Raw genomic sequence first — 12708 nt, 5'->3', positions numbered from 1 at the left:
TTAGCAAAGGTCGAGACTTGTGGCCATGTTGTGGAAATGTGGAAATGAAATCAGGCACCGCCCGTGTCCGATAAGCAATCGGAGGCCTCGACTCCCGGTGTTCGTTTTTCATTAGTATGCATTGATAGTTGCTTCTCATCCATATCACCCTCCCCATCCCCATCCCCATCCGCATCCGCATCCCCATCACCATCCCTTTCTCCAGGCGAGCCCCAAAGTAATTGAAAGGGATATCAAAATTAATTTACGAGCTTTGCACGCGAATCGGCTTTCGACCCAGCCCCCCCCCACTCCCGTTCGAATTAAAGTTAAAGTCTGATAACATGTGTGCGTGCCACCACCAGGTGGCAAGAGCCTGGTAAGTCGGAAAGAGCGAAGGGGGAGGGAGTGAGGGATGGTAATGCATACACCTGTCGTAGACGGACTTGTGGCTAAGTCCCTGAGCTAGGAAAAGCCTTGCTCCCAGATGGGATTCGGCTGGGATACTTTGTGACCTGAATTTGTCCTTTCCCAGTCGACAAAAATCTATCTACGGAAAAGGCAATGCGGTTGGTTGGGGGCTCTGAGGGGGTGTACTGTTTATGATTGATTGAAATATTTTTATGATATTCGAGTTTCTTAATGATGGCAGAAAATAATTGATATCGGAAGACAGCCATAAGTAATATGGTATTACATATAATTCAGTCGAAACGTTCAACGGAAACGATTGCAAGCTTCAATCATTTGTCAAACCAAATCATCATCAAGTGGCGAGGCTTGCCAAATATCTTCTTTGCGGCTTTCTTTTTATTTCTCTGTTGCGTTTCCGTTTCCCTTTCGATGCTAACAGCAGCTTGATAGCCACGAAACGGACTGTGGCACATCCTGTCTCGTTATTTGTGCCAAATCGGATTCCAATCAATGTGGGATCTCTTGAACGAAACAATTGAAAATTGTTTTTGTTTGGGTTTTTGTTGCGGACTAAAGAACTCACCAAAGTGAACGAGAAAGCTTCTACAACTCTTCTACAGTCTCGCCAGCTCCCTCTCTCCCTCTCTCTCTCTCTCTCTCTCCTTCTCTTTCGATCTCCTTCTCTGTATCTCTTGGCAAGCAAATAACTGACTGGGGGCATCCTTGTCGTTGACAGGCCAACCATTTTGCGAGTGTCCATGTCACGGCAGCGCCAGCAACAGCTGAAAAATAAACGTTTCACAAACTACTCTCGCACACACTCTTCTCCATACACACACACACACACACGTACACACGCACACACGTAAAAGCAAACACTTGAAAATGAAACCCCACTCGGGCAGAATTTTCTGTTCTTTCTCTACGTTTTCCCTCTGTGCATATGTGCATGTGTGCATGTGAGTGGGTTTTCTGTTGTATTTTTTTGTATTTTCCAAAAGATTCTCAAGTTGCCACAATGGCGAATGGGAATGGCGAGATGATGATGATGGCGACACTGGCAGACGGAAACACGTGCAAGCCCATAAATACAGGGGCCAGGAGAGCTGAGCAGCAAAGCTGTAGATAGGCGAGAGCGAGCAGAACAGGATAGGGGTTCAGGCCAGGTGGATATGCGGATGGCCAGGGGATAGCGGTCCGGTGCTGGGGCCGGTCCTGGGAAAGCAGGTGGCAAGTTCAGGTTTTGAGCTTTCTCGCTTTGGCAAATAAACGTGCGAAAAACGCAGCCAAAAACTCGTGGACTAAGGCAAATGAATCAGCACTGGGCTGGGAAACGACTGGGGGGATACTGTAGGAAATAAAGTCCAAAGAAATACATGTGTAGATCGGAATAAAACCTAAAAATTCCCGTTCGTTTTATTTTATTTTGTCTGTGAGAGCCATCATGCAGTTTTGGGGCCTTCCAAGCGGAAACCTGTTTACAATTCTAATGGAAAATTGAGTTAATTTATACAAAACATACATATACTACATATACCACGTATATGTACATATATACTAGGCGGATGAAAGTCCACGAATATCTGAGACTTGCTTCACTTCTTCTCAAGCAACTCTGAGGTACCCTCTTCGGTTGTGGTTATGAAAACAGTTGGCTGACTTGGTGGGTTGCCAGCCATCTGCTGTTGTTCTGCCACTCATTCGCGCGGTCCAAACAACCGACAACCGACAGCCAACAACCACCCACATGAGGCATGGGGCAGCCACAAATCATTCGCAGAGGAAGAGCGGACAGAGGGAGCAGAGGGGGCCGACCGGGGAGAAGCGTTTTGCGAAAGTGTGCCACAGATTGCAGAAACTCACGTGCATCCTGAGCAACTGCAGAGGCACACACATATATACATACACACATACATACTCGCATGTGCGTTCCATCCTTCCATCCTGATGATGCTTGAGCCTCATATTTTGCACTTTGACGGCTGCCAAGCCGCACACACTGACTGCCAAAAGTTAACCCCAACAAATGGATCACAACCTGCGAAAAAAGACATTTCGCAGACTTTTTCGCAGCCCGAAATTGCATTTTGTTTGCTTACGCTGCCTCCCTGCGTTAATCCGGTAAAAGTCAAAGGATTTGTGTGGCTTAAAAACGCACAAAAATGTGCCTGGGACCAAGCCAACCGGGAGATTAAATTAAGGGACGGATACATACATATATATGTATGTATGTGTGTGTGTATATAACATTTTCGTTTGGCAGCAAAGGTGGAAAAATACAAATAAAAGGAAGATCAAATTTAGGAGATTTTTTTTATCGCCTGAAAAAATAAAGAAAAATGTGTAATTTTATTTCAAATTAATGAGCATATCTGCTAGGGGGTCCACAGGCGTAGCCCCACTCTCCGTGGTCACCGCACTAAACCTGTACATGTATTAGTGTGTCGGTGTGTGTGTGTGTGTGTGCGTGGGGGAGGGGGGAGGTGGTGTCATTACCTCTGCCACGGCGATAACCAACCTCATCAGAGCCGCAGCGCCTTCGGCGATTTGTTTTACATTCTGTGGCCTCTCGAGACCGAGGCAGCGACCGACTCACTGACTCCCTGGCACTCACTCTGACTACCCCCCACCCACTGACTGTCTAACGGTACTTGATTGTAAGAGTGCGTTTGTGTGTGTGTGTTTCTGTCAGTTCATTTCCAGCACACAATTTGCAGTCCTTCCATGTCACCAGGCACCAAGCAACCAAAATTGCCCCCAAAACAAGGCAAGGCACATTCCCATTCGCCATTCACAAAATGCCAAAAAAGCCGAAAGAGAGCGAAAACCAAAGCGCATGCAACATTTTTCATCAAATAAATCAAACATGGAAATTTGATTGGTTTCTGCTCTCAGCAGCAGCCGGAGGCACTCGAAAAACCAAAACAGATTCAGGATTCAGGAGCATAAAGCGCACTTTCCCTATCTCCAGCCGAGTTTTCCTGCAGTTACCTTTATACTGAAAGAGGAAGAGAGGTAGAGGTAGAGAAAGATCCAATCTCCAAATGAAACAATTGGATCGACCAGACCAGGAACAAGGGTTTAACAGATAGAACAAAACGAGAGGAACTAATCCAAATAAAATGGGAATTCAGTTGGAAATTATTAAAAAATATATGCGAATGAAAGGAGTTTTCGTTTAGCTTGTGAATATCTGCTTAATTTTCCACACTCACAGAAACATAAAACACTAAAGAGTGGAGGCGGAGGCGGGGGCTTTCGGAGTGTCTGCCAGCAGATGCCATGGATTCAGACCCATCTACGAGTACGCGTACCGCTGCCACAGCTCCAGATTCGACGACTGCCATTGTCTTCTGGCACTTTTGCCAGCCTCTCGCACACGGAACGCAATTTAGTATGCAAAACCAAGATATGTTTGCCCCGGCATGTGTTTGGCTGCCAAGAGAGGAATACATATTTCAGTGTGTAAAATCTGTGCCGCAGAGGCACGAGCAGCCGGTGTGGTCGTCCTTGGAGGAGCAGTCGCACGCAGTTCCTGCACCACCAACGAGCAGCATCATCATCATCCTCGACTCGCCTCGACTCGACACGACACGAGAGTGGCACTGACCAAAGTGACTCCGCCAAAGTCCATTGTTGCTAGTGTTTGTGTTTGTGTGTGTGTGTGTGTGTGTGTGTGTGCGTGTGGTCCGGATATTTGTAAAATAATGTCAACAAAAATCCAATTTCCTTTTACCTTCCCGTTTGAATATTGCGCATACTTATAGATACGCTGCTTGGCTCCAGCTTCAGCTCCCGCTCCTGCTCCAACCTAAAGCTCAGTCCAGGAAGTGGTGGTGCGGTGCCGCAAGGAGAGCGACAAGGTAGCCTTGGCAAGGCTATCGGGAATGCAGGAAGCAGCAAGAGCAGCGTGAGGCTAGCGAAGGCGGAGGAGGTTCAAGTATACTACTGCTGCTCCTGCTGCTGGAAGTGCACTTGACATTTTACTGGGATTTCGTGACGAAGGAGCACCGGAGTAGCAGTGGCGCTGTTACCGCAGCGGGCAATGAAGGGAACGCGGGGAATAGGGCGTTGGGTGGTGGGTGGTGGGTGCAGTTGTCGCCTGACTGCACGTTTTCTGCTTGTTTAGTTAAGCGCCTTGCCGTACAATGTACGTGCATGCACTGGGAGAAATTTGCTCGTCTGCAATCAATTAGCATCCACTCGTACTCGTATCTCTGGCTCTCCTACCTTCTGGGCCATTAATGGCATATGCTCCCGAACTGGGTGGGGGTAGGGGTTGTGATTCGATTCTCAAACTTTAAGCACACTTGATGTCTGGCTGTGGCATCCCAGGGTGGCACAACAGGGTATCCCCCTGAGTCGATCATTTACCGCGAGCAAACTGCAAAAGTATATCGTATCGTATGCATTTGTTTCCATCACCATTTTGTGAGGGCTTGCTTCCGCTGCAGTTTACCTTTGGAGCGGCGTATCCGCTTTCCTTTTTCCGCCACACTTCATCAAAATCATCAAAAGGATGAGGTAGCAGGCGGAAGCAGGAAAATGCGAAGACGGAGGCAGAGAGAGAGAGGAAATCAGGGGGAGCATAAAATGAAGCTTGCACACGATTATTGTGTATTGTTATAATAAAGTTCAGCTTCATTTCCTTTACCGTTTCGGTTTTGCCGTTTCCATTTTCATAGCAATCGGTGCCGCAGCCGCAGCCCCAGCCTCAGCCTCAGCCTCAGCTCCAGCCTCACGCTTAAGTGCGTCTACTCGTAAGTATGCGAGTCCTTTTGTCCATGGCCAGCCCCATTCCTCGGGCTTATACTTGTACTTGTACCCGTGCTTGCACTTAATTTCCCTCTGTTCACATCGTTGATTTTCCTCCCAGCCATCGAAGTGTTTGCCCTGCAATCCAATGCCTGGCCAGGCTTAAGCCAGCCCGAGACTGCCACCTGACCTTCACTTGCGGAGAAGGAACGAAGGCTGGAAGTGGCTGGAATGGAGAGGCAATTGCGTGCTCCTTCTACTTCTACTGCCACTTCTACTTCGGGACATTTCCATTCCCTCGATTCGCATGGCTCCTCTGTAAATTGTAATTTATTTCAATCTCATTTTAATAGATATTTATGCTTTGTTTTTACATTCGTCGCATTCGTGCGGCGGCGCATTTAACGCTTACATTTCCGACATTTCAATAAATTAAGTTTCTCCCTCTACTACGACGCTGTTTGTTCTCCACGCTGTCATTGTCCTTTCCTGCACTCGATCTGTTGACAGTTGGAAATGTGGCCAAATGGAATTGGCCCACACACACACTCGTATTCAGAGCCATTCAGGCACCTCCAGTGCTCATGAAATTTAAATACAGTGGAAATGGGAGTGCGGTTTCGGGTTGATTTAAGGGTTTTCTGCCAGAAAACAGTGATCAAAAGTTTAATAAAAGATCTTAGCTGTGAAGCGACTAATGCTGGACGATCGAATGAAGGAACCCCTCCTAAAAACCTCAAAAATTAGTTAAAGAGCTTAGTAAACCGACGACCATTTGGGCACCCGGGGGGACCCGGTGGTGAGATGCGCGGGGGAAAGTAAACACAGACAGCAAAGTGCAGCATTTTTCCCGCGACTTGCATTTAACAAGAAAATCACATTAACTGTTTTTGTTACTGTTGTTGGTGCAGCCTGTTAGTTTTGTTGCACGTGCAAACGTCGACAGCAAAATGGGTAAAATGCATAAATCATTCGGTAAACAGGTGCTTCCAAAGAAGGCAGCACCAGCGGCAGCAATTTTCCCAAGTACCGGGACAAATACGAGCACACACTCGCATACATGTATGCATGTATGTGTATGCATGTATGTAGGTCTGTCTTCATCGAAGGATGCAGCCATAAACTGTGCAACTCCTGCCGTTGATGCTTCTGCTGTTGTGCACCTGCATAAGTCTATCAATAAATAATACATTTTTACTTCATTGAATTTGCAAAGGGCAATACGTTCGATAGACTCCAGCCCCGAGCCAAGAGCCACGAACCATGTGCTTCTACTGGTGCTCCTGTTGATGCTGTTCCTGATCCATTTGCAGTTGCCATCGAACCATAAATGATGCAAATGGCCAAAATCCATCGGAACGGCTGCAAAGCAAAGCATTCCTTTGAAAATAACACTCCCCAAATGGGAATGCACCTCTCGGTGCGTTTTCATTGTTGCACTTTCGAGCTAAACTTCTACTGATTTATGCTGCTTAGGTATACCACTTTTTGCACTTTTAGAAATCTATTGAAAAACTGAATATTTAGAGGTTCCATCAGTGCCATTTCAGGGGGTATTCGGGGCTCAGGCAAGAGAGATTATAGCACTCGCTCTTTGTGTGAGTGGAAGCTATAATTTTTGCCAGGCGAGGACACGCTTCCATGGAACGATGCTGCACGCAAATCAGATCCTCGTTCCTTCCATCAACATTAGTTAAATTACAAGGAATTTTAGTATTAGCCAAAGGGCAAGGGGGGTCCGGTTCGAGGAAAAGATGGAGAGGGAACCATGATTCTTATGGTACTCTCATTTTCAAGAAAAACACTACTACTGCGGACTTATTTCTGGTTTATTGTCTTTGCTTCGGGGCTAACTTTGGTGGAATTACTTGCTGGAAAGTGTAAGTGGGGTAGGGTTCTGTTCTGTTGATTATTCACAGCCGGGACCGCTGTTATTTTTGGTCTCCATGCAGGGATAGGGTTTGCAGACTTTTTTAGTTGAATTTGGTCCGGCATTACCAGACAGGGATGGGCCAGGCTTGGCAGTACCGACCGAGATTGGTACTCCGGAATTAGTGACAAGCGATTGCCCAGGTGCGCCTGTGGCCTTTGATATCTGGCCGGTGCTGTAGATGTTGGCCATTCCGCCCCCGGGTCCGCTTATGCCCACGATGAGGATGCCTCCGCCGGGGCCAGTTTGGGGGGGCTGCTGTCCCGATGCCTGGGGTTTCTCAACGCAGTTGGGGGAGCACTGCTGGCCCTCGATCTCGGGGATGGCGCAGGCCTTGCTCGGGTGCGGGCCAATGTAGAACGGATTGAAGGGCTTGTCTTCCGCCATGGTGTTACGAGTGGCGGCCAGCAGTTAACACTCAACGAGGAACAGGCGTTGAACAAATTTTGAACAAACAAAAATTTACAAAAAAAAACCAAAAATGCCGCACAACAAATTTTGAATTTTTCGGATTTCCTGAACTGTTCAGTCTAAGGTTAGCCCCGAAACTGACCTACACAGTCGTTCCTACATCTGACAGCAACCAAAAAAACCTTTCAAAGCCTACTCTATGCTGGGAAAATGTTCTCATTCGTGCTATGGGGGTTATGGGTAGTTTTTATAAGAATTGCGTACAGATTTGGCTATTAAAAGTTGAATATTGGAATGGAATTGGGTGGCTATCGTTCAATCGTTTAACAATCTTTATTCGATTGATTTGTGTATTGAAAGTGTAATCTGTTTACAGCTGGGATTACATACAATAGCGGCATGCACGAGCTTAATAACTAACACACACATCCACATATGCACACACATACACACTCTCTAACGCACACTAATACAAAATGCAACGCTGCTGGCATTGAAAATCCAGAAATTTTGAAGAATAATTTGCTGATGCAGTCGTTTATTGGTATGTTTCTGTCTTTGTTTACTCGCTTCTCGCAGATGCCGAGAGACTCGACGCGGCGCCTCAAGGCCGGCTAACGCTTAACCCCACTCGCTCCAAAACGCCTCAGCTTCAACCTAACCCAGGCAGCTGTAACCATGTGAATGGCCAGAATGCTACAATTAAAACTACTAAACAACTACCAGCCAAAGCAGAGCCCCGTCCACAACTAGAGAGCCGAGCATCACCATCCAGCGCTAGACCCAGAGCTTGAGCTACGCCAGAGCCAGAGCCAGAGACATACAGAGGGAGGGAAGAGCTGCCACAGAGACCCACACAACATCGTCATGGCCGGGCCGCAGATACAGCACACCCAACGCCCCAACAGCGCCTACTACACAGGTCTGAATGGGAGCGGTGGTGGAGGTGGAGGTGGAGCCAGTGCCTCGGGGATGGCCAGCAGTGCCTCGCACACGGGACTGCACGCCCTGCGCCAGGTGACCAACGAAACGGAGCTCATCTATCGGGGCAGTCACAGCAATGGCACCGTCAACGAGCTGCCCTCGACAGCCGCACATCATCAGCTGCTCGCGGGCCGCATCCCCCAGCAGCAACAACAGCAGCAGCAGCAGTATCCGCATCAGCATCATCATCAGCATCAGCATCAACAGCCACATCACCAGCAGCAGCATCAACAGCATCAACAGCAAGTCAGCAGCATAGCCGGGACCGGATCAAGTGCCACGGACGCCCTTATTGGCACCATTGCCACAAGTGCCGGTGGCGGATGCGGAAGTGGTGGCGGTGGCGGTGGCGGTGGCAGCAGCAGCACAGTGATGACAGCACTCGGTCACCTGAAGAAGTCCAATACACAGCGCAGCATCGAGATAATTGTGGATGCCACCCAGTGTGGCAAGGAGGTGGGCGCCACAGCGACACCGCTGGACCCCGACGATGTGGAGCAGGGTGGCGGTGGCCAGGAGTCGTCCTCCTCGATGCGCAAGTCGTCGCGCCATCGCCACCGGCCGCTCCACCGGCGACTGATCAGCTATCTGCGCAACCTCTTCCAAGGCAGCACCACGCAAACTGGTAAGCGCAAGGAGACCACACAGACTCAGTTCTCTCTAACCTGTCCAGTCTGTCTGTCTGTGTCCAGAGCAAGGAGGTTCCCTCCAGCAAAGGCTGCTGGCTCTCGCAAGAGTTACTTTAAGTCCACCACAGATTCAAAGGCAAAGCTTGCAATTATAGGCAAGCTGGCTTTCTCTGTGGCAAAGTGCACTTAAACAGCAGTTGATCACTGATTTAGAAGCGGTGAAGCATGGTCACTCGGTTGGAAAAAAGGGCTGTGACCACAGGCATTTATCCGCCTTATTCCTGCCTTATTCCCCCTAATTTGTTTTATCCAGTTTATCCCCTTGATTTATCTGTATATTATATACTATACATATATTTTTCTTTTCGATTTTTATTTTGTGTAGCGATGGCAACTCTTGTGCTGGCCTGGCACTGCCTCTCCAAGCGTAAGCGTTAACCCCCGTTTGTGAGTTCTCTCCTAACCGCTTGCAACCGCTTGTTCTGCTCTTTGCCACGGCTAACCCCATGCCAGTTCATACTAACCGCCGCTTTGAGTTTTGGGCCAATTCATGGCCATGAATCTGCCAGCAGGGACATTTTTTGTACGAATTTTGGCTGGGGCCTGCTGGGGCGCGTACGGAAAAACGCTAGTAAAACGCGCTTGCGGTTTCGCGGCGGTTTTTGTCGCTTCATTCAATTTATGCATGCGAAAATGTGTGGCAGCAGCCTTGAACGAGTCATTTACGAGTATTGAATAGCCATTGTGGGTGCACATATTTATGCAGTGGCATTTAAAACGTAGCAAAGAAAATCCTTCCATCCTTCCATCCTTCCAGGGTATCTAAACGGTAACCCTGGTTCGCTATCAAATTAATTTGATTTCGTTTGAGCTGAGGAACTTCCAAAGCTTTCACTTTACCCTTTCATATATGTGCGTATGTATTTGCTGGCACTTGCATGATTAATTATGGAAATGGATGGACCCACCTCCTCTCAGAGTCTACGTCAAGATTGCATTGATTTTTTACGGCTCAACTATTTGAATCTCCATAACTCCATGCCCACACCCACCCACCCACACACCCTCCTCTCTCTCTCGGTTCCTTTATCCCTTTTTAAGAAGCACCAAGTTCATTCAGGCCCCCGAGTTCTGTCCTTCATGCTGATTCTTTTGTCAATTTGTTCTTCATCATCTGCGTCTCGTTCTTGGCTCGATTCAGTTTTGTTTTTGTGTGTGCTCCGTGCTAGCTCCGTGCAGTTCCGTTCGGTGGTAGCCACCTACGTCCTCCGGTATTCTCCCCCTTTGAGCATTTTGCAAAATGATGAGCTCAACATAAAAGTTGCATGGCCCATCCTGTAAATTGAATGCAGAGGAAGCCAGAGAGGAAATCGATATGGAACACAATACGAGTATAATATTTGTTTGCAAGAGCTTCAAACTGAGCTTCTCCCCAATGTCGGTGGGGTTGTCGGGGTCAAGGGGTGTTAGATGCAGGGGCATGGCCTTGCTGGCCATGTTGGCCTTGGAAAAGTGTTGACAATGACAGTTGGGAAGAGAACCGGCAATGGAAATCGAAACTCTATTCTCCGGTACAATTGGACAAACAGAACTTTCGCATTCCTCTCTACCACACTTGACTCAAACTCTGGCCTGCCTGTGCCCCGGTGCCTCTGCTGCCCCTGCTGCGCCTGCTGCTTCCCGCTCAACAGTTCATCTCGCGGCAGATCGCAGGGAAAAGCTCTTTTTTAGCTCTCGAAATGAGCGACGGATTTGCAGCTTGGTTGGCCAGCGAAGAGAAGCGGCGTAAAAGTTTTATTGAAAAAGTTTGATGAATGATAAGTTGGATGCCTCCAAAAACCGCCCCCCCCCCCCCCCCCCCCCCCCCACAACCCTCTAGCACCGCCATCCGACTCTCTATCCAATTGAAAAGTCGCTGGCTTATGTTATCAAATGACACGCCATTTAAATTTTGTTTGAGGATTTCAACTTTAATTGAGTTTAAAACTCATTCACAAATTAAATCTAAATACGTTTTTAGTGGCTCATATGCGGTGGGGGCAAACAGTTTTGTGCGATAATTAATTTCAGACGCGCTAAGTGGTGCACTGGGGACAGAATTTAGTTCTCAATGCTGTTTGCACTATAATCAAATGCTGTTCAAACTTTGCTCCATTTTGCCACTGCAGACTGTTTGAAATTTGTGAATTTTTTCCTACCATTTATCAAGCCTAATTCCCTCGCTTTGCAACATTAATTGCTTTTAGGTTCGTTGCTTATTTATATTCTCAATTTAGAAATATTTCTAGCCATTTATCAATAGCAATTCCTTCGCCTGCAACACTAATTGATCTTAAGTGTCTAGTTTTTCACAGTTTGATTTAGTTTCCCTTGATTTCCTTTGGCTCTCCACACTAGAGGCCCAAAGTCAAGGACGACGAGAATACTCAGTCAGCCTTGGCCGCGACAGGCATTTCAATTAATTACCCAGAAGGGTGGTGGCTCAGTGCTGGGGACTCAGGGGTGATCAGGGGTGCCACTGCGGAACAGAACAGAACATCCCGGCAAAGCTGGGAAAAAAGCTAAAAATATACAGACACATAAACGATAGAAGAGGGAAGAGAGTAGCAGGAAAGAGCAGAGCTGCAAACAAGCAAAGAATTTACGGCAGGGCACCAGGGCCTGCAGAGTAGTCTCTGGTAGTCTGGTACCTAGATACCCTGTAAGTGATTGTGGGCCATCAGCACTGGCCCGGACGTATACCCTTGGAAACCAATTAGTAGAGGGTATTCGGAGTACAAAAAGATAATAAAAACAAAAATGATGTGTACATATATAAGATGAAAATAAATTGGAGCCGCTGCTCGTTTTGGCTTTGGTAATTGGCTTACTCTGTAGTCTGTACTTTATATATGTACATGTATATGTATGTATGTGGGACCTTCCCACCGTCCCACCCAGCAGCTCACTACGCCCTCTCGCTTCATCGCCCCCTCAATGTTTGCTCGCTGTTGTTTTTTTCCATTTTTCTTCAATGCCGTTGGCTGCACTTTATTGTCCTGTCCTTTGCCATTGCTGCTCTGTCTCCGTTTCCATCTCTGTCACCCTCTTCTCTCGCTGCCTGTATCTGTCCTTTAGGGCAGCTCAATCAGCGTATTCATTTTCCTGTGGGCTGCTTCTTCTTTGGGCTCTTCTTTGGAACTGCGTCGTCGTCTTGTTTGCGTTTCCCCTCTCCCCGTTCGCCGGGGTCCTTTCTGGCCCTTAATGCACTTCATAATTTCTTCATTATGCCACGCCCACACTTGGCTGGAGACCGGCTTGAGAAGGTAATTGAATTCGTTGTCTGCATTTTGTGGTCGCTCCATTTTGTGCACTTGATGGTCTCATTTTGCTCTTTGCCCCTGCCGCTAGGGGCAGTAGGGCTACTGCCCTTGCCTTCGCTTTCAGATTCGTTCAGCATTTTTGGTCCGGTCCAGTACCGGCTCTGGCTCTGGCTCTGGCTTTAATTATAATTTCATTATTTGTTGTTTGTTCGCAGTCGCTGCTGCTGCTTATTGCACATAATTTTTAATGGCGACCGCGATGTTTTAAGTGCAGAAAGTCCTTTGAGACCTGCTTACCCATTGC

General features: G+C 47.7%; 2 protein-coding genes across 8 annotated transcripts in view; one reads left to right on the top strand and one right to left on the bottom strand.

Moving 5' to 3' along the window:
- The window catches only part of LOC108158188 (protein naked cuticle), an 82904-nt gene that overhangs the window by 46705 nt on the left and 23491 nt on the right, over positions 1-12708 (top strand). For 3 of the 7 annotated variants that reach the window (XR_004471180.1, XR_004471183.1, XR_001775229.2), the window contains exons 3-4: positions 8069-9098; positions 9488-9529. The exons of 1 other annotated variant lie outside the window; for it this stretch is intronic. Coding sequence is in view for 1 of the 6 variants with exons in the window: in XM_017290422.2 (XP_017145911.1) it covers positions 8357-9098 (742 nt within the window). In the remaining 5 variants the exon portion in view is untranslated. The remainder of the gene's footprint in view (positions 1-8068; positions 9099-9487; positions 9530-12708) is intronic. 3 more of the 7 variants (XR_001775231.2, XR_001775232.2, XM_017290422.2) reach the window with 1 other exon arrangement.
- LOC108158224 lies at positions 6960-7643 on the bottom strand. The gene has a single exon (XM_017290459.2). It carries the CDS (start codon positions 7463-7465, stop codon positions 7058-7060), a length of 408 nt encoding a protein of 135 aa, XP_017145948.1. The 5' UTR covers positions 7466-7643; the 3' UTR covers positions 6960-7057.

This window comes from Drosophila miranda, chromosome XL, assembly GCF_003369915.1.
Source record: "Drosophila miranda strain MSH22 chromosome XL, D.miranda_PacBio2.1, whole genome shotgun sequence".
NCBI classification, from domain to species: domain Eukaryota; kingdom Metazoa; phylum Arthropoda; class Insecta; order Diptera; family Drosophilidae; genus Drosophila; species Drosophila miranda.
The sequence above is the reverse complement of the archived record's forward strand: the minus strand, read 5'-3'. Positions and strand labels throughout refer to the sequence as shown.

Bases quoted from the DNA above. Each gene is read 5' to 3' on its own strand.
- LOC108158224 (XM_017290459.2), bottom strand. From the start codon at position 7,465: ATGGCGGAAGACAAGCCCTTCAATCCGTTCTACATTGGCCCGCACCCG.